Here is a 19,513-nt window from a genome sequence, read left to right on the forward strand (position 1 = left end):
ACAATTTCCCAACATGGGGCAAAACACAATCGAGTTCTCATAGACTGCCAGCAAACAAAAAGCAGCCATTTACATGTTGCTTATGAGTTCATTTCACACTACTTTTTCAATATAATTTTATTGTAAGGCTTGTATGAATGTCCTGCTTAATATAATGTTTGTGTCACTGTCGCAAATCAACTGCATTATACTTAAAAAACACTTAAACTTCAACCAGTAAAATGGCTCTTTGGCTAGCTTTGCTACCAGCCTATGTCAATGAGCGTTAGCATTCTAACTATCAACTGCTGCATCCAAAATAGGTATTTTGCAACTATCACAACCAAATATAAGCTCAGCGACTTTTCAAGCAATAATCAAAACAACATTGTAAACCTATGAGAACCCCAAAAAAGTGTTTTTGTTTAGAAGTAATAACTACGTAAATCTAGGCTATGTTTAATGGGCCCAGATGACGAAGGGCAGTTGTTTTCCCCCGTGGTGACCGTTGTACTGGTTTATGATGTGAATAGTGACTCAAAATATTGGTACATCCAATCTGGTACAACAGTGGCAGGTTGACCGTTTTGTTGTTGTTTGAACTGCAGATTGCTCATTTAAAGCCAATTCTGGAAGACTAAGCCAAACCGGGAGGGTTAGCAACCCTAGTTCCCTGTTCAAAAGGAATATATATATCCAATATATCATGTAGGGCCATACATTTCCCCTGAGTTAGTTTGAGACTTGTTTGAGACTTGTAGTTCAAAGGGGACAATGTTCTTAATTTTGATCTGTTTCAAATTCTCACATAACAGTCCATGATGAAGAGTCCAATCTTGGCTTGATCATATCATAATGAATGAATGGTGGAATTCTTAAAGCAGGGTTTCTCTATAGGGACCCACAGGAGTGCACGTCTTCCAATACAGCACTTAGACAGGTCCAGGGCTTGCTTGATGATGGTTCAATAGAATGAAAGTTCATATACTGATATGTATGATACAGATGGAAAACATATTCAAAAACTAGAAAAATAACCGGTTTCTAAAGTAGCTATGTGGAGTATGTGGTGTGCTGGGAGGGGTCTTTTTAAGGACCTGGCTTGGCATGAAACTCTCTTTAACTCTTCCTCTCCCCACAGAAGTAATCTGCCTGCTCTGCAAAGTGGCGACATCTCTCACACTGACCCACTTCTCTGCTGTTTGAGGTCAAGTTTGTCAGTTTACCAAGGTGTTTGTTTTACACAATCTCTTTTCACTACTCCTACTGGTCTCTCTTGTCTCTGAGGCTCTTTCTTTTGATCTTTCTGCTGCTTCTCTCTCTCTCTCTCTCTCGCTCGCTCTCTCGCTCTCTCTCTCTTTCTCTCTCATGGCACCCTCCATTATGTCTTCCTTTTTCCTGAAAGGCATGCATTATTAATGCACAAACAAGCGTGGGCTCCCACTGACTTTAGCCTCTGGAAACACAATCTCACTCTCGGATCCTCTGTTATTCCTTGGAAAAAGCTTCCCCCTTTCCCAAAGGATGATTCCCCAAATGCACCGGATCTCAGGCAAGCCTGAACAACTGTGAAATGAACATGCAAATGCTACAGATTCTATATGTATGTAAAAGATTATGCTTCAGGTATGGTATATCATAGATAGACTATTACCACACTTTTGATAGACTATTCAGTCATTGCATAAGGAAACAAGATATTTCAATAATGTTTTATATTTCTGTTGTTTAACATAAATTAAATAGCAAAATGGGAGCAAAGACAAGTGCGCTGGATAGAAAGTTGTTTAATAAAATAGGTGATGGAAGGATAGATAGTCAGGGGGGGGGACTTGACGTTCTTACTCAGATTTGCATTTTACGTCAAAAATGTTACGGCAAACATCCGCCAACCCAACCCAAATCCCAGATGTGTGCTTATGGGGAAACCTTTATGTATTGGCTGCATTTTAATGAGAAACAAAGATCACAATAGTCTTTGGGAAGAGAAAATTGGGTCAAACATATTTACACATATTGCTATCTTATGGACCTGTTTCTCCCCCTACTGGCTAACTGAGGTACAGGCAGTAGCAGTATGTGTTGACAATGTGGTGGTGTTAGTCTAGTGTTCTTCAATCCTGAGCCTGGGGAACAACAACAAGTTGTGCAGGTTTTTGTTACAACCAAGTACTAACACACCTGATTAATCATCAATCCCTTAATTAGCTGGTGTGTTAATACTTATTGACTGGAACAAACGCGTGTACAACCTATGGGTGACAGAATTGAGGTTGGAGAAAGTTACCTCACGAAACGAAAAAAAAAGTCCTTGGTAACAGAACACGCACAGATAAATAAATGGGTGGGTGGATGGATGGATGGATGGATGGACAGGTGGATGGGTGGACTGATGGAAAATGGGTAAATGAATGGGTATATATTGTAATTTTATTTATTATCGCAGACCTAGCATTAGAAAGTACATTAAATACTGCTCCCCCCCCCCCCCCCCCCCCCCCCCCCGCATGGCGCTTGCAACGCCAGGGTTGTGGGTTCGATTCCCACGGGGGGCCAGTATGAAAAAAATATATATATATGCACTCACTATCTGTAAGTCGCTCTGGATAAGAGCGTCTGCTAAATGACTAAAATGTAAAATGTACAAACCAATACTTCTGTCCAGCTCGGGTAACCGTTTGTCCTTCCCTTGTTCTGAGGTCTGTAGGCTAACAGTATCTGAGTTGGATAATGTACATGAAGTTGTTATCATGCCACTAGATGGAGACACAGATAACAAATTGTTAACTCATAACTAAGTGGTTTGCCCTCATTTCAGGGTTGGTGCTGTTGCTCATAATTTGTTCTCTTAAAAGTCCAATACAGGTATAGACTGAATATATGAGAACAATGAAGTTGGGCTCCTCAAAACATTATCTATTCAACATTGTCTACCTTAAATAGGCTTAGTTCCTGCTCAAAACCGTCACATGTTCACTAATGTTTTAAAGGTTGGGAACCACTGCCTTAGACCAATCGTCATACAGTACATACAGAACGCTAGACTTTCTACATGGTCCTTGCAATTCGGCATCCTTGGGACGTACAAGTCTGACGTCACCCCATGGAAGTTGAAATTTAAAATGGTTAAGGTTAGATAAGGGTAATGATTAAGGGTAGGGTTAGGGTTTAGGGTAGGGACATTCCAAGGATCCCGGAGGGCACTAACCATTCTTCACGTCTTTCTTTCTCTAAGATCCATTTAAAATACTATCGTCATGGTCACCTGACAATACTTGTATAACCAATTAGGTTTTCAGTAATGTTGGGTAGTCAAGGGATTTTAGCAGAATGTCTAAAGACTCATATGACATAAGTAGACAACAGAATAGCCACAATATTTTGTTTCAAATCAGCATAAGATTCAATTGAATACACAGACTGACGTTTCCTGGGCCACTTTTATGGGTGTGCATCGTTAAGCTTAATGTATGCTTCCCAGTCGAAACAGTTTGTGCGTATATTTTGTGACGTTTCGATCTACAGCAGGGTTTTTATCGGCTTTTCCTGCACCATTTTTTTCTTGAGGCAAGTCGAAGTTTGGTAGCCGAAGTCTATGCCCCTTTGTCGGTGATTGGTCAACAGTATGAAGTGTTTGTTGTCGTTCAACTAGAGATGACTATTTTTGTTGCATATTTTTTCACTTGAGAAATACTGCACCAAACATTGATGTAAAATTGCAAGACCTCTGTAAACACCTCAAAATTAATGACACATTTCTTGATTTATCTTGATTAATTCTGACTATTTTGAGGAAGTGTTTCTTTCTGTGTTGTTGCTATAGTGTCATAAGAGGGACAAACAGTAATATTGCTGCTTTTTTCTTGTTTTTCAACCGAGAAGGCCTTTTTAATGGAGCATGTGAGGCACAGACTTTCACTTCACCTAGCTGAGTTCTGCTAGGAGCAATCCGAACCTAGTATGCGGATGCCTTTACACTAATAAAAAAGGTGTTAATATATGTTCTGTATTGCTGTCAGGAGCATCCCACACAAGCTGTCTCTCTCACTTTACAGCCAATTTATGCTTGATACGAAAATGTGGTCGGAGGCGCGGTATGGATGGTGTGACGCAATGGCGGAGCCTCTGGAGGCATGCAGACGCCAAATTGAGCACCATATCGCATCGCCTTGCGCCTCACATTTTGTAACAATGCGGAGGGCTCCGTATCACTCTGCATTGACATATCACTCTGCATTGACGAGGGCGGGAGGTCCTGTATAAACACAAACTCACTTCCTTGACAACTTACTTCACAACAACTGCGCTGCTACGCGAGGCGCAAAAAGTATGTGTGCTCTGACTTCTGCGGAGGCCGCATCGCAGTAAATGCTGTATGGCCAATGCAGACGTGGATTGACCATATTGCGCCTTTAAGTGTCGCCTTTGTTGTCGCACCTCAGCCTTGTCCGTGGTACTGCTGTCATTGCCCTTTCTGTGTGTTGACAGGCAAAGATGGGACATATGTTGGGGGGGGGGGGGGGGGGGGGGGTGGGGGGGGGGGGGTGTAATCACTACTCACACAATAAGAATAGCTTAATATGTATTTTAAAGCAAATACGGTCCTAAACAGAGTAATGGAAACCCCATTGTTGAAGGATTTACAAATTACACAGTGGCAGTGGTCATTTCCTGATATGCTATCTGGTCAGACCCATTTGGTTGGACAGTGACCTAGAATGCAGCCTAGTTTCATCACATTTTGCTTATGTTTTAATATTATTATTTTTTTATTGAGGTGTTGAAATAATAACAAGATTGTTTTATTTTGTTCACCATTGAATTTCTTGATACTTTTGTAAAGGTCTTGTGATGGATCCATTCAGTCTCCTATCTTTAGGCTATGTAGCCTGGCCCTGAGTTAAAATAGTTTATTTACCTATTACTTGGCTGATAAAAATGTATATGTTCATGTTCAATCTCCTCTTTCATTTTCATCCAAGCTAGTTGTGTTTAATTTTAGATTCAGTAAGCCTCAAATGTTTCCCAAACAGAGCGGGTATTGTGTCAGAAGTCTGTGGACCGGTGCTGCAATCTGTTTATTCAGTGTGGCTTTTGTTCATGTTTTCCCTAGTTCAAGCAACCGCCTGTCGATCAAGATCTATGTGTCCGCCCACTTCACCCTTCCCTCTGCTGCATCTGGCTGCCTGGCAGCAGTGCTTCGAACACAATTTTGTATCGGGGGAAGCTGAGAGCTGCGCCTTTAATTCGTTTATTCACGAAGAGCACATGAACCCTCGGCTAAAAAAGCTGATTCTGTAAAGGTAAGCCAAATAAAATGAAATATTAATTACGTAATGTGTGTTGAGTGTAACGAGTTAATGGTCTTTATTAAATTTTTTTATAAATAAAATACCCTTCGAATGTGTTAAAAATGCGCGGTCGATTTCGAACGCAAGTGCTCAATGCGGAAGTTCACGAGTGGTATTTATCGGTCAACATTCCATATATATTTCTTACATTGTAACATCTTGCCACCTGTAGCCTGGTAATCAGCCATTTGATGTGGTTTACCAGACGTGGTCTTTCAGGATACATTTTAACTAGTGTTTAACGAACAGAAGTTAACAAAAGTAGATAGTACATTCAAAATGGCTTCCTTTCTGTCGCTTCCCTTTCCCTCTAAGTTCCAATGTTTGCGTCTGAAAAGTAAGTTAAGGGGACAACACATAAAACATTATAAAGTATATTGTTCTGGTGGACCAAGTTTTGTTGTCTCATAATATTGATCAGTTAAGGCGCCCGCATACTAGGTTCGGTTTGCTCATAACAGAACTCAGCTAGGCAACACGAACATCTGTACCTTGCATACTCCGTTAAAAGACCTTTGCTTGAAAAATATGACATTGTTTCCCTCTTGAGACGCCGTAGCAACAACATAGCCAGCCACTTCCTCAAAATAGTCAGAATAAATTTAAGATAAATCAATAAATCTTTAATGAATGTTGACGTTTTTGCTGAGGGCCGTAAGCTTCTTTCTGCATGCTTCAGTTTGGCAGGCGCCTAGGCAAACCGAAACAAGTGTGCTCATATACTCCTTTAAAATACCTTTGCTTGAAAAATGAGAAAAGTGGCAATAGTACTGTTTGACCATCTTGAGATGCCGTAGCCAGTATACACTTCCTCAAAATAGTCAGAATTTATTTAAGATAACTAAATAAATTGGTCTTAAATTTGTACGTTTTTGCAGAGAAGATCTTAGTTGCGCAATTTTACATCTAACCAGTAGCAGTGCATGGGTAAAATCACAGGGGAAGCCCCCCCCCCCCCCCCCCCCAAAAAAAACCCATATTACAATAATAATAATAATATGCCATTTAGCAGACGCTTTTATCCAAAGCGACTTACAGTCATGCGTGCATACATTTTTGTGTATGGGTGGTCCCGGGGATCGAACCCACTACCTTGGCGTTACAAGCGCCGTGCTCTACCAGCTGAGCTACAGAGGACCACACCTACACTGTATGTGTAATTGCATTGTTTGCTGTTAATTCATATGCCTTGCAACCATGATATATATATATATATATATATGTATATATGTATATATGTGTATGTATATGTGTGTGTGTCTAAAGGCAGAGACAATAAGAAGACGGTGGCAGAATAAATTAAACCACACCTTTGTTTTATCACAAAACCGGATAACAACCTCTGTCCGGTGAAGTCCACGACACATATTGCATGTTACAGACAGTTACATTATCTACAGCATGGTTAAGCAAGTTAATGTTTCCGAAATTTTGGGACGACTGAACAACTATTGAATTAGAACCACAGAGAGATACCGCAAGTCTCAAAGAAAACAAGAGTTGCCTCCACTATTCCAGCACCATTTCAACATCATCAAATCACCTCTGCTTAGTCTAATACAGTGACAACTAAAAGATACCAAAAAACAATTTAGTCCTATCAATATAAGCTAAATATGATGTGGCTGTCCAGGGTTCTGATTTCTGTTTGCGTGCGTGCGCGTTCGTGCAAGTAGAAAAACATGTTGACTCACCATACTTGTAGAGAAACGCCAATGCCATCCTCCTCTCTTTCATGTTGACAAAACGTTCTATCACTCTGTCATACAGTACACACTTTTTTATTTTTTGTTGTCCTAGGCTACCTGGATAAAATGCTTGCTCGCTAGCCTAACTTCCATTCGTGGGCAACGTTAGCTAGTTAACATTAGCCTTCTACATTTAGCTACATATTGAACTTCCATCCTCTCAGGACAGGGGCACAACAATGTATGGATTAATGGTTGGATCAGAATCGCCGTTATAATCATTCGCCAGTATGGATAATTAAATAAAACCACAAGTCCAAATCCCTATCTCCATCCATGGCTAATTTAGGAAAGGGCATATTTTAGCTAGCTAGCCACCGGAGGACAACAACACAACGAGATGCAAAAATTCAAACTGTTTATGTTAATGATGTATGCTCTCAAAGCGATTTGATAGGAAAGACACCAAATCCAATCTGGCTTCCCTTGACACCTTTTCCCCCCCGCCAGGACCATTCACAGTTGAACTCACTCAGTTTAACTCAACGCTGATTGGCTAATTTGTTATACTTTTTTTGTTAAGGGAGGCCAAATGCTTAGTGGCTTCCCTTGCATTCAATGCTACAGGCGGCAACAATGTCATACTCGTTTGGACCAGGCCGTATCAGGTAGATGGCCTATACGTAGAGAGACAGAGTTTCACTCGCTCAGATGCGCTGTTTTGCTCGCTCGGATGCTTTCTCCTGTGAGATACCTTCAGCCTCTTGCGAATTGAAGGAAAATTATGAAACACAGAGAGACAAAAGATAAATCATTTGATGTAATAATTGTTTTGTTTGTTGGGGGGGGGTACATTTTTGGGGAAGCCTGGCTTCCCTTGGCGTCCATGAATACACGCTACTGCATCTAAATAAGATGTTTGATGCAGTATTTCTCGTCTATCATAGAATGACAACAAACACTTCATTGAAGAATCCCTACTGTTGACCAATGACTGACGAAGGGGTGTAGACTTCGGCTACCGAAAAACTTGCTGAACACCAAAACGGCACAAAATGTTGTCATAATATTAATTATATGCAAACTGTTTAGACTGGGAAGCAGGCGACAGGCTTTACCCCGCTTCCAGTCTCTCGTCGATTCATTTTTATTTTTTTACTGCTATTTTACTATGTTCGCGTTCCCCTGCTCAGACAATTGCGTTCATCAGCCAATGGTTGTGTGCCACATTATCGACTGTGTCATCGACTGACAGATTGCTATAACATATGATGTGGTTAGCTGATAAGTAAAATACCTATCCAGGCATTGTAAGATCTGGCAGGCGTCAGCAACGCTTGGGCAGAGGAATGCGTCCATTGTAGCCAGAGCGGTAGGCCTATTTGTCATCCGGCCGGCGATGAATCAGCATTGTGACCATGTCAGTACGGTGGGGGGAAGGGAGGAGTAACATTAGCTGGGTGGAACTTCCACAGTAGGGAGGCATGTAGGTTTGTGCTATTCAGGATCCTTGGGACATCTCTACCCGAAACCCTAACCTTAACCATAACCCTTACCTAACCCAACCCAAACCATAACCAGCTAAAATTTCAATTTCAATGGGGTTTTGTCAGAGTTGGACATCACAAGGATCCCGGATAGCAAGTACCATGTTGGTTTGATAGAAATGTCGGTATTTGTATTCGACAGACACAGTGTATGTTATTCACCACTGTGCCACTGCCAATGTAACGGGCCTGGAGGATGAGGATTGCAAGGCAGGAATTTTTATACCTTTACAAGACACCACTGAAGATACTAGGTTTAATTTGTGTAAGTGTAATTTACATCCACTCGTGTAGAGGTCAAATTATCGTCTGGGGCCAAAAGGCTAGATGCTCATTGTAGATATGTTGTTTAATTTTTTTCAATAACTACTACAGTATAAGGTTGATTTCAAACTAATGGTTAAAAAATAAAAATAAATGATACAGGCAATCATTTTTTCAAGCCCATCAATCCATTATGGCCCTCTTGGAGTTTAATGTCACTGTCGAAGCAAACTCAGCAGAAACTCAGCTGTCCTAGTTTACGAGGAACATTTTCACTTTGGGAAAAAAACACAGTTTGTTACAAACAAATTCTAATCCACTGTAGGCAATTTGAAAATCATTAATGATAATCATGTTTTTGTTGTGATTTGCCATACAAGAGGTAGCTGGGAGTTTACTTACCATGGTAAATGCTCATAATTTTCAGACTCACCATTTCAGAAGTGTGGCAAAAATGGGGTCATATTTGTGTCAGGTAGGCTGATCTCCCATGCCTTCATCTCAACCGTAACTGACCCCTCTCCCTCAATGTTATGTGTTACCCTTATAGCTAACGGGTGTTAATCAAGATTCTGTCCTGTGATCTTTGTGACTATCAATCAAATAATCTCAATTTGCATACAAATTCCACTCTTCAATATGAAATACAAAATTTGCATTACACATGTGATTCTTTGTTTTTGCCTGCAACTAACATTTATTGGTTTGGTGTACAAAACGATGCATACTGCCCCTTGCCCTTCCATCTTCCTGAAGCTCGAGCAACCTTCAGGTTCTCACCCAATGCAATGTGACACAAACAATTTGTATTGAGGAGGTAAAGCGGGCATTATTATTTTTAGCTGCTCATAGCCTTTTACAGTTCCTCAGCACCTGGTCCCAGTAGCAGAGTTCTAGTGTATCTCCCCCTCCCCCCTTCTGCACACACACGGGTCACCCAGTGACATTGGATGTAATGTGCATTGACGTGCTGGTTACTGTCATGTGTTCTCCCTGCTCTAGCTGGATGTTAGTCACTTTTAGGCTCCCGCAGCCCTGGTTGGCTGACCGCCGTAGCTGGAGGCAAGTGTCCAACACTCGTCTCAGTACTGGATGTATGTACAAAGTGCTATTTAGCCATTAGCCATTTTCAGTGTGTGTGTGTCTGCCATTTTATCTTTACTCAGCTTAATTTTGGGGGGTAATATTACAAATGCTTGCATCGGGAGTGGGATCTCTTTTTCTGTTTAAGGCACTATTCTTGAATTGATATAGGTCCAATTTCCACATCTTCATGTTTAGCTTTTCTTGCAAATGGCTCCAGCAAGTCTGTGTTCATTTGTTTTAGGGATATGTACTTATGATAATGATTTACAAATACTGACATAGGTCGGAATATGCTCTTGATACATTAACTAAGAAACGTTTTTTAAATAATCCTGGTTTGAAGTTGATGTCTCTCTGTTTTGTCTGTAAACAGAAATGTATTTTTGAATCCCTTTGTCTTAACAGGCATTTACTAAAATGTCATATTGGACGATGCGCTCAATGGACGTTGGATAATCAACAAAGATCCTATCGCTTCAGACGAATGCCTTACTGGCATTGTTCCTCTTTCTCTTTCTCTACTGTAGCACACAAACAAGCTTTGAGTTTGCTTCCCGTTTCAAGACTGGAGAGCTAGAGTGTGCTCCAATCCCAAGAATTATGGTAGCAAGCTGTACTATTTTATCAGTGTGATGATCTAAATTGGATGTTCCACTCAGCAGGCACCTTGCAGGTCTGTCTGAAAAGACCTGAAAATGAGTTAAGAACCGAAGTTTTTCAGTAACATGCAGGAGCGATGAGCAAAAGAGGAGGCCGCCCCGTATATATGCGTCGCCGTAGGAAAGGTAGAGAAAAGTAAATTAACACACAAGTACATTATTTATAATATTTTCAGGTGCACTCAAGTTGAACATTTTCAATTCTAGCATTAGCAAATTGTCATAACCTTTTGAAATCCTAATCCTGATATTCTAGTGTGTTTTATTAAGAAATCTTATTACTATAAGTAAATAGGACATGTGCACTTTTGGCATCTTTACAGAACAATATAAAACATTGAAATACTAAGCATAACTAGCAAAACAACGGAATGGAAAAGGTTACTTCTGAAAAAGCTTTATGTTCTAACCAAAGTGCTATTTGGCTCCCCCCACAGGGCCAACATGTACTCCAAGGGCACCAAACGCACGTTCTCTGACGGTGTGGACGACAAGGCGGTGGCGGCATCCTATAGCCTGCAGCGCCAGTCCCTACTGGACATGTCCCTGATCAAGCTGCAGCTGTGCCACATGCTGGCGGAGCCCAACCTGTGCCGCTCGGTGCTCATCGCCAACACGGTGCGCCAGATCCAGGAGGAGATGGCCCAAGACGGCAGCTGGCAGGTGGTCACCGAGGCCTTAGGTGGCTCTGGCCATGGCCCATCTGATCGCCTGGTGGACACTGAGGTTCTGTGCCAGTCGCCGGCGCCGGAGCAGCAGGACGGCGGTCCTAAGCTCTACTCAGTGATGGGCTACGACGGCTGCCGCGAGGAGGAAGTGGTGACGGACAAGGCACTGTGTTCTGTGGTTGTCGGCGACAGGGCCCCATCCCTCCTGTTGGGGACCATTGGCCACTGCTGGGACAGGGGGGAACTGAGAGTGGTGGAAGTGGAGGATGAGGTCAGCGAAGACTCAGGTACGGGGGACGAGGAGGAGACAGGGTCTGGGGAGGGGACTAAAATGGCAACGGGGCAGCTGTTCGGGACTTTCGAGATCAAGAACGGCGCCCCTGGCTCAGACCCGGCACTAGAGGAGCTGTTCTCTGACGTTGATGCCTCGTATTATGACTTGGACACCATGCTGACAGGCATGCAGAGTGCCCCAAAGATGGGGCCTTACGACTTTCTGGACAGCTTGGCCTCCTCACACGGCCCTGTGTCCAACTCCAGCTGTAGAGCCGATCTCAATGAACTTGACCACATTATGGAGATCATTGTGGGCTCATAGATTAGACTTAAAACTCGAATACTGTTTCATTGATCTTGTGCCACTGTCTTTTTGTCTTGTATGTGCGAACATACAGTATTTACACGCCTTCCTCTGTATGGAAACTACGTGAAATCCATCTCCGTGCAATGAAATGTTAATCTGAAAAGGTTCACAGTTTTTCAAATTCACAATCCTTTTTTCTTATGTATATTTTCTTTATGTTTGTATTTGAGTGTGTACTCTCTTCTGTTTTTTTACTGTTGTTTTTGTTTTAATTTATTGTACTTATTACACTACATGAATTCAGAGCAGCACAACATATTTACATGAACTATACATATTTTCTTTCAAAAAATATATATACGATTGTTAAAACATTTCTGTATAAATATACAAGTCTATATTTTTTACTATAGAGACAGTCTGAGAATTGTTCCAGACTGTCTGACTTTTTAAAAATATATTTCTAAACCAGAACGATTGCACAAAAGCTCAATGTGTGATTGGGACTAATTTACCTTTTGTCTTCCAAAAGTTTAACTTTGGTTGTGTCTTTTGAGCTACAAGAGCAAAGAGGCATTGTCGAAAACATGAATTGTGTTCAGTATGCTCACAATGTGATGCACCCTTGTCTTGGTCTATGGTTTGGTGCTACAGTATATGCACCGTGTACAGTATTCCTTATAAACACATTGCCTTGAGCCATACAGTTAGTTCTTGCACCACGGCTAGCTGAACCTCACGGCCTAGCATGTGGTGCCGTTTGTTTGCTATTAGAAATAACGTATGTTCTTATATTTGTCTCCTTACAAATGAAGAATTGTAATGGGTATATCTCTCATTTTATGTTATGACTTTTAACCTATTTAATTTATTAAGCGCAAACATAAGGTGGTGTTAAACCTTGGTAATACTTAAGGTTGCAGAAGCTTTTCAGCTTTCAAACATGAATTGGTATTTGGAATCATAATGAGTTTCCCAACTTTCATGCATACTTTTAGTACTTTTAGTGAAGTAATTACTTTCTTATTCAAAACAAACTGAGAACATGCAAAGAATTGTGCTATTCAGCTGACCTATTCCAACAAGAATGTATTTTCTTTACCAAGGTCAAAGCCTGCACTCAGGCACAAGATAATATTGTGAGTAAACAACTGATTGCTGATTAAACAGACATGAGGTGGAAGATCACACATTTCTTTTTTATAAATAAGAACTGTACATTAGACATTCGTGACCATGAGCTAGAGTAAATGTTGAATTTTTTTATACAAGTAAACTAGCAGTTTATACCATTTTTAATAAAGGTTACAACATATTGTAATATGAATGAATTGAGTGGTTATCCGTTTTTTGAGGACACATTAAGTATTAATTGATGTTGAATTGCCATTCCAAATTAGTTTCCCTGCCAATCTTTCAGCTAAACCAAACAATCACATTATTCAAATTATGTAAAAGAGAAAGCTATACAGTTAAAATAGTGCAATTGAGCTAAAACTACTTTTACTCAAGCAAAATAAAGCTACTAGACCTAAATGTGTAATCTGTAAGACTTCCTGCTTAACTACTGACATGTACCCATAGATTTTTAAAGAATATGACTTCAAAGACACTGCAGTGAATTCAGGGAAAGCCCTAACCGACTGCTCGAATCCCGGTCCAATGTCGACCCGATACCTTAGCCATTATGCCAAGTTTCTGATTAAGTTGCTCATCACTTCTGACACCATACATCAAATTTGTATGGTAAACACTTTTACACCGTTGAACCAATAGATCTGAACCTCTTGACAAGGTTACAAGTCGCTACAATCAAATAGTCACCTCAAATGATTGGCACCCTTGCTAAAGATGGGCAAAAAAGACCGTATAAAATAAATAATACAAATACTGAGCTATATTGTATGCTAAAAAATATGTAATTATTTCATACTAATACAATTGCTCAAAGTACATTTTGTAAAAAATTCTCTAAAAGATAGGCGTCAAAATTATTTGCAGCTCTAATGATTATTGTAAATAAATAAAACTAAATAGACTGTGTTAACATTCTACTTTTTTAAGTTAATCTACATTTACATTTACGTCATTTAGCAGACGCTCTTATCCAGAGCGACTTACAAATTGGTGCATTCACCTTATAGCCAGTGGGATAACCACTTTACAATGTTTTTATTTTTTGGGGGGTGGGTTGGGGTAAGGGGGGGGTAGAAGGATTACTTGATCCTATCCCAGGTATTCCTTAAAGAGGTGGGGTTTCAAATGTCTCCGGAAGGTGGTGAGTGACTCCGCTGTCCTGGCGTCGTGAGGGAGCTTGTTCCACCATTGGGGTGCCAGAGCAGCGAACAGTTTTGACTGGGCTGAGCGGGAACTATGCTTCCGCAGAGGTAGGGGAGCCAGCTGGCCAGAGGTGGATGAACGCAATGCCCTCGTTTGGGTGTAGGGACTGATCAGAGCCTGAAGGTACGGAGGTGCCGTTCCCCTCACAGCTCCGTAGGCAAGCACCATGGTCTTGTAGCAGATGCGAGCTTCAACTGGAAGCCAGTGGAGTGTGCGGAGGAGTGGGGTGACGTGAGAGAACTTGGGAAGGTTGAACACCAGACGGGCTGCGGCATTCTGGATGAGTTGTAGGGGTTTAATGGCACAGGCAGGGAGCCCAGCCAACAGCGAGTTGCAGTAATCCAGACGGGAGATGACAAGTGCCTGGATTAGGACCTGTGCCGCTTCCTGTGTAAGGCAGGGTCGTACTCTCCGAATGTTGTAGAGCATGAACCTACAGGATCGGGTCACCGCCTTGATGTTAGCGGAGAACGACAGGGTGTTGTCCAGGGTCACGCCAAGGCTCTTCGCACTCTGGGAGGAGGACACAACGGAGTTGTCAACCGTGATGGCAAGATCATGGAACGGGCAGTCCTTCCCCGGGAGGAAGAGCAGCTCCGTCTTGCCAAGGTTCAGCTTGAGGTGGTGATCCGTCATCCATACTGATATGTCTGCCAGACATGCAGAGATGCGATTCGCCACCTGGTTATCAGAAGGGGGAAAGGAGAAGATTAGTTGTGTGTCGTCTGCGTAGCAATGATAGGAGAGGCCATGTGAGGATATGACAGAGCCAAGTGACTTGGTGTATAGCGAGAATAGGAGAGGGCCTAGAACTGAGCCCTGGGGGACACCAGTGGTGAGAGCATGTGGTGCAGAGACAGCTTCTCGCCACGCCACTTGGTAGGAGCGACCGGTCAGGTAGGACGTAATCCAAGAGTGAGCCGCGCCGGAGAGGGTGGAGAGGAGGATCTGATGGTTCACAGTATCAAAGGCAGCAGACAGGTCTAGAAGGACAAGAGCAGAGGAGAGAGAGTTAGCTTTAGCAGTGCGGAGAGCCTCCGTGACACAGAGAAGAGCAGTCTCAGTTGAATGACCAGTCTTGAAACCTGACTGGTTTGGATCAAGAAGGTCATTCTGAGAGAGATAGCAAGAGAGTTGGCTAAAGACGGCACGCTCAATAGTTTTGGAGAGAAAAGAAAGAAGGGATACTGGTCTGTAGTTGTTGACATCAGAGGGATCGAGTGTTGGTTTTTTGAGAAGGGGTGCAACTCTCGCTCTCTTGAAGACGGAAGGGACATAGCCAGCGGTCAAGGATGAGTTGATCAGCGAGGTAAGGTATGGGAGAAGGTCACCGGAGATGGTCTGGAGAAGAGAGGAGGGGATAGGGTCAAGCGGGCAGGTTGTTGGGCGGCCGGCCGTTACAAGTCGCAAGATTTTATCTGGAGAGAGAGGGGAGAAAGAAGTCAAAGCATAGGGTAGGGCAGTGTGAGCAGGACCAGCAGTGTCATTTGACTTAACAAACGAGGATCGGATGTCGTCAACCTTCTTTTCAAAATGGTTGACGAAGTCATCCACAGAGAGGGAGGAGGGGAGGGGAGGGGGAGGAGGATTCAGCAGGGAGGAGAAGGTGGCAAAGAGCTTCCTAGGGTTAGAGGCAGATGCTTGGAATTTAGAGCGGTAGAAAGTGGCCTTAGCAGCAGAAACAGATGAAGAAAATGTAGAGAGGAGGGAGTGAAAAGATGCCAGGTCCGCAGGGAGTCTAGTTTTCCTCCATTTCCGCTCGGCTTCCCGGAGCCCTGTTCTGTGAGCTCGCAATGAGTCATCAAGCCACGGAGCTGGAGGGGAGGACCGAGCCGGACGGGAGGATAGGGGACATAGAGAGTCAAAGGATGCAGAAAGGGAGGAGAGGAGGGTTGAGGAAGCAGAATCAGGAGATTGGAGGGAGAAGGATTGAGCAGAGGGAAGAGATGATAGGATGGAAGAGGAGAGAGTAGCGGGAGAGAGAGAGCGGTTGCGACGGCGCATTACCCTCTGAGTAGGGGCAGAGTGAGTAGTGTTGGAGGAGAGCGAGAGAGAAAAGGATACAAAGTAGTGGTCGGAGACATGGAGGGGAGTTGCAGTGAGATTAGTAGAAGAACAGCATCTATTAAAGATGAGGTCAAGCGTATTGCCTGCCTTGTGAGTAGGGGGGGACGGTGAGAGGGTGAGGTCAAAAGAGGAGAGGAGTGGAAAGAAGGAGGCAGAGAGAAATGAGTCAAATGTAGACGTAGGGAGGTTGAAGTCCCCCAGAACTGTGAGGGGTGAGCCATCCTCAGGAAAGGAATTTATCAAGGCGTCAAGCTCATTGATGAACTCTCCAAGGGAACCTGGAGGGCGATAAATAAAACATCTAATTTTAAGGAACTGTATTGTGGCCTTTCACAGCTTCCTGTTTCACACTGGGTTATAAAGATCGGGTAAGACGCATGTAAAATCCATTTGTCATCCATCACCATGGAGAAAGGCAAAAAACTCACAAATGAAAAGAGACATGGTTGTTGACTTTCATAAATCAGGCAATGGGTACAAAAAATGACTGAAAAGCAAATGTACCACTTTTTGGGCAACAATTTAAGAAGTTTAAAACCACTGAAACAGTGGTAAACTTGCCTAGTAGAGGAAGGAAGTGTATCTTGTCTCCACGCAAAGTGAGGAAGATGGTTCGGGAGGCAAAGAAAATACCAAGTGCCACAGTTAGAGAATTACAGTACTTGGTCGTATCTTAGGGTCTCCAAATCTACTAGACGCCACCTTCATGCCAATAGGCTATTTGGAAGGGTTGCCATAAAAAAGCCTTTATTGAGCGCAACCAACAAATGTAAACGCATGGAGTTTGCTAAATGGCATTGGCACTTGGATTGGAACCGGGTGCTCAAATGAGACAAAAATATAGCTCTTTGGCAACACACACCAGTGGTGGTTTTGGCCTCGAAAGAAGGATGCATATGCAGAAGATAACCTAATACCTACTGTAAAATATAGTGGTGGATCTTTGATGCTGTGGGACTGTTTTTCTTTCACTGGTCTTTGGGCCCTTGTTAAGGTCAACGGCATCAAATCAATTTTTATTTGTCAAATGCGCCGAATACAACAGGTGCAGACCTTACCGTGAAATGCTTACTTTCAAGCCCTTAACCAACATTGCAGTTCAAGAAATAGAGTTAAGAAAATATTTACTAAATAAACTAAAGTAAAATATAAAATAAAAAGTAACACAATAAAATAACAATAACGAGGCTATCATGAACTCTAACAAGTACCAGGACATTTTAGCCAAAAACCTAGTTGCCTCTGCCAGGAGGGTGAAACTTGGCTGTAAGTGGATCTTCCAGCAAGACAGTGACTCCAAGCACACAATCCAGAAAGAAATTGGTAATTGACCACAAAATCAATATTTTGCAATGGCTGTCTCAGTCTCCGGACATGAACCTCATTGAAAACCTGTGGTTTTAATTGAAGAGGGTAGTCCATAAGCGCAGACCAAAGGATATCAAGGATCTGGAAATATTATATATGGAGGATTGGTCTAAGATCCCTCCCAATATGTTCTCCAATCTCATAAAACATTATAGAAAAAGGCTACAGTGGGGAAAAAAAGTATTTAGTCAGCCACCAATTGTGCAAGTTCTCCCACTTAAAAAGATGAGAGAGGCCTGTAATTTTCATCATAGGTACATGTCAACTATGACAGACAAAATGAGAAAAAAAATTCCAGAAAATCACATTGTAGGATTTTTTATGAATTTATTTGCAAATTATGGTGGAAAATAAGTATTTGGTCAATAACAAAAGTTTCTCAATACTTTGTTATATACCCCTTGTTGGCAATGACACAGGTCAAACGTTTTCTGTAAGTCTTCACAAGGTTTTCACACACTGTTGCTGGTATTTTGGCCCATTCCTCCATGCAGATCTCCTCTAGAGCAGTGATGTTTTGGGGCTGTCGCTGGGCAACACGGACTTTCAACTCCCTCCAAAGATTTTCTATGGGGTTGAGATCTGGAGACTGGCTAGGCCACTCCAGGACCTTGAAATGCTTCTTACGAAGCCACTCCTTCGTTGCCCGGGAGGTGTGTTTGGGATCATTGTCATGCTAAAAGACCCAGCCACGTTTCATCTTCAATGCCCTTGCTGATGGAAGGAGGTTTTCACTCAAAATCTCACGATACATGGCCCCATTCATTCTTTCCTTTACACGGATCAGTCGTCCTGGTCCCTTTGCAGAAAAACAGCCCCAAAGCATGAAGTTTCCACCCCCATGCTTCACAGTAGGTATGGTGTTCTTTGGATGCAACTCAGCATTCTTTGTCCTCCAAACACGATGAGTTGAGTTTTTACCAAAAAGTTATATTTTGGTTTCATCTGACCATATGACATTCTCCCAATCCTCTTCTGGATCATCCAAATGCACTCTAGCAAACTTCAGACGGGCCTGGACATGTACTGGCTTAAGCAGGGGGACACGTCTGGCATTGCAGGATTTGAGTCCCTGGCGGAGTAGTGTGTTACTGATGGTAGGCTTTGTTACTTTGGTCCCAGCTCTCTGCAGGTCATTCACTAGGTCCCCCCGTGTGGTTCTGGGATTTTTGCTCACCGTTCTTGTGATAATTTTGACCCCACGGGGTGAGATCTTGCGTGGAGCCCCAGATCGAGGGAGATTATCAGTGGTCTTGTATGTCTTCCATTTCCTAATAATTGCTCCCACAGTTGATTTCTTCAAACCAAGCTGCTTACCTATTGCAGATTCAGTCTTCCCAGCCTGGTGCAGGTCTACAATTTTGTTTATGGTGTCCTTTGACAGCTCTTTGGTCTTGACCATAGTGGAGTTTGGAGTGTGACTGTTTGAGGTTGTGGACAGGTGTCTTTTATACTGATAACAAGTTCAAACAGGTGCCATTAATACAGGTAACGAGTGGAGGACAGAGGAGCCTCTTAAAGAAGAAGTTACAGGTCTGTGAGAGCCAGAAATCTTGCTTGTTTGTAGGTGACCAAATACTTATTTTCCACCATAATTTGCAAATAAATTCATAAAAAATCCTACAATATGATTTTCTGGATTTTTTTTCTCAATTTGTCTGTCATAGTTGACGTGTACCTATGATGAAAATGACAGGCCTCTCTCATCTTTTTAAGTGGGAGAACTTGCACAATTGGTGGCTGACTAAATACTTTTTTCCCCCACTGTATATGCCGTTATCCTCATAAGTTGAGGGTGCACAAAGTATTGAAAAAAGGGTGCCAATAATGTTTTTCTCTGAGTAATTGTATTAGTATAAAATAAGATAATTTTCCCATTTTTTGAGCATACAATACAGCTCAGTATTTTTATT

The 19,513-nt window shown here is 42.3% G+C and overlaps 1 protein-coding gene across 4 annotated transcripts; it reads left to right on the top strand.

The window, feature by feature from the left end:
- Positions 1-5,173: 5,173 nt before the first annotated feature.
- cdca4 (cell division cycle associated 4) lies at positions 5,174-13,152 on the top strand. Of its 4 annotated transcripts, XM_084151320.1 has the most exons (4): positions 5,174-5,282; positions 9,257-9,304; positions 10,578-10,700; positions 11,012-13,152. In XM_084151320.1, the coding sequence occupies exon 4, from the start codon at positions 11,019-11,021 to the stop codon at positions 11,838-11,840; it is 822 nt and encodes a 273-aa protein (XP_084007446.1). In that variant the 5' UTR covers positions 5,174-5,282; positions 9,257-9,304; positions 10,578-10,700; positions 11,012-11,018; the 3' UTR covers positions 11,841-13,152. The 4 variants fall into 4 exon arrangements, with proteins under 4 accessions (XP_084007446.1, XP_084007448.1, XP_084007445.1 ...); XM_084151319.1 differs by lacking the exon at positions 9,257-9,304 and having other exon boundaries at positions 5,177-5,282; positions 10,578-10,710; XM_084151321.1 differs by lacking the exon at positions 9,257-9,304 and having other exon boundaries at positions 5,182-5,282; positions 10,575-10,700.
- The last annotated feature ends 6,361 nt before the right edge of the window (positions 13,153-19,513 follow it).

The sequence above is a fragment of the Coregonus lavaretus genome (genome assembly GCF_964263955.1).
Source record: "Coregonus lavaretus genome assembly, chromosome: 33".
Taxonomy (NCBI): domain Eukaryota; kingdom Metazoa; phylum Chordata; class Actinopteri; order Salmoniformes; family Salmonidae; genus Coregonus; species Coregonus lavaretus.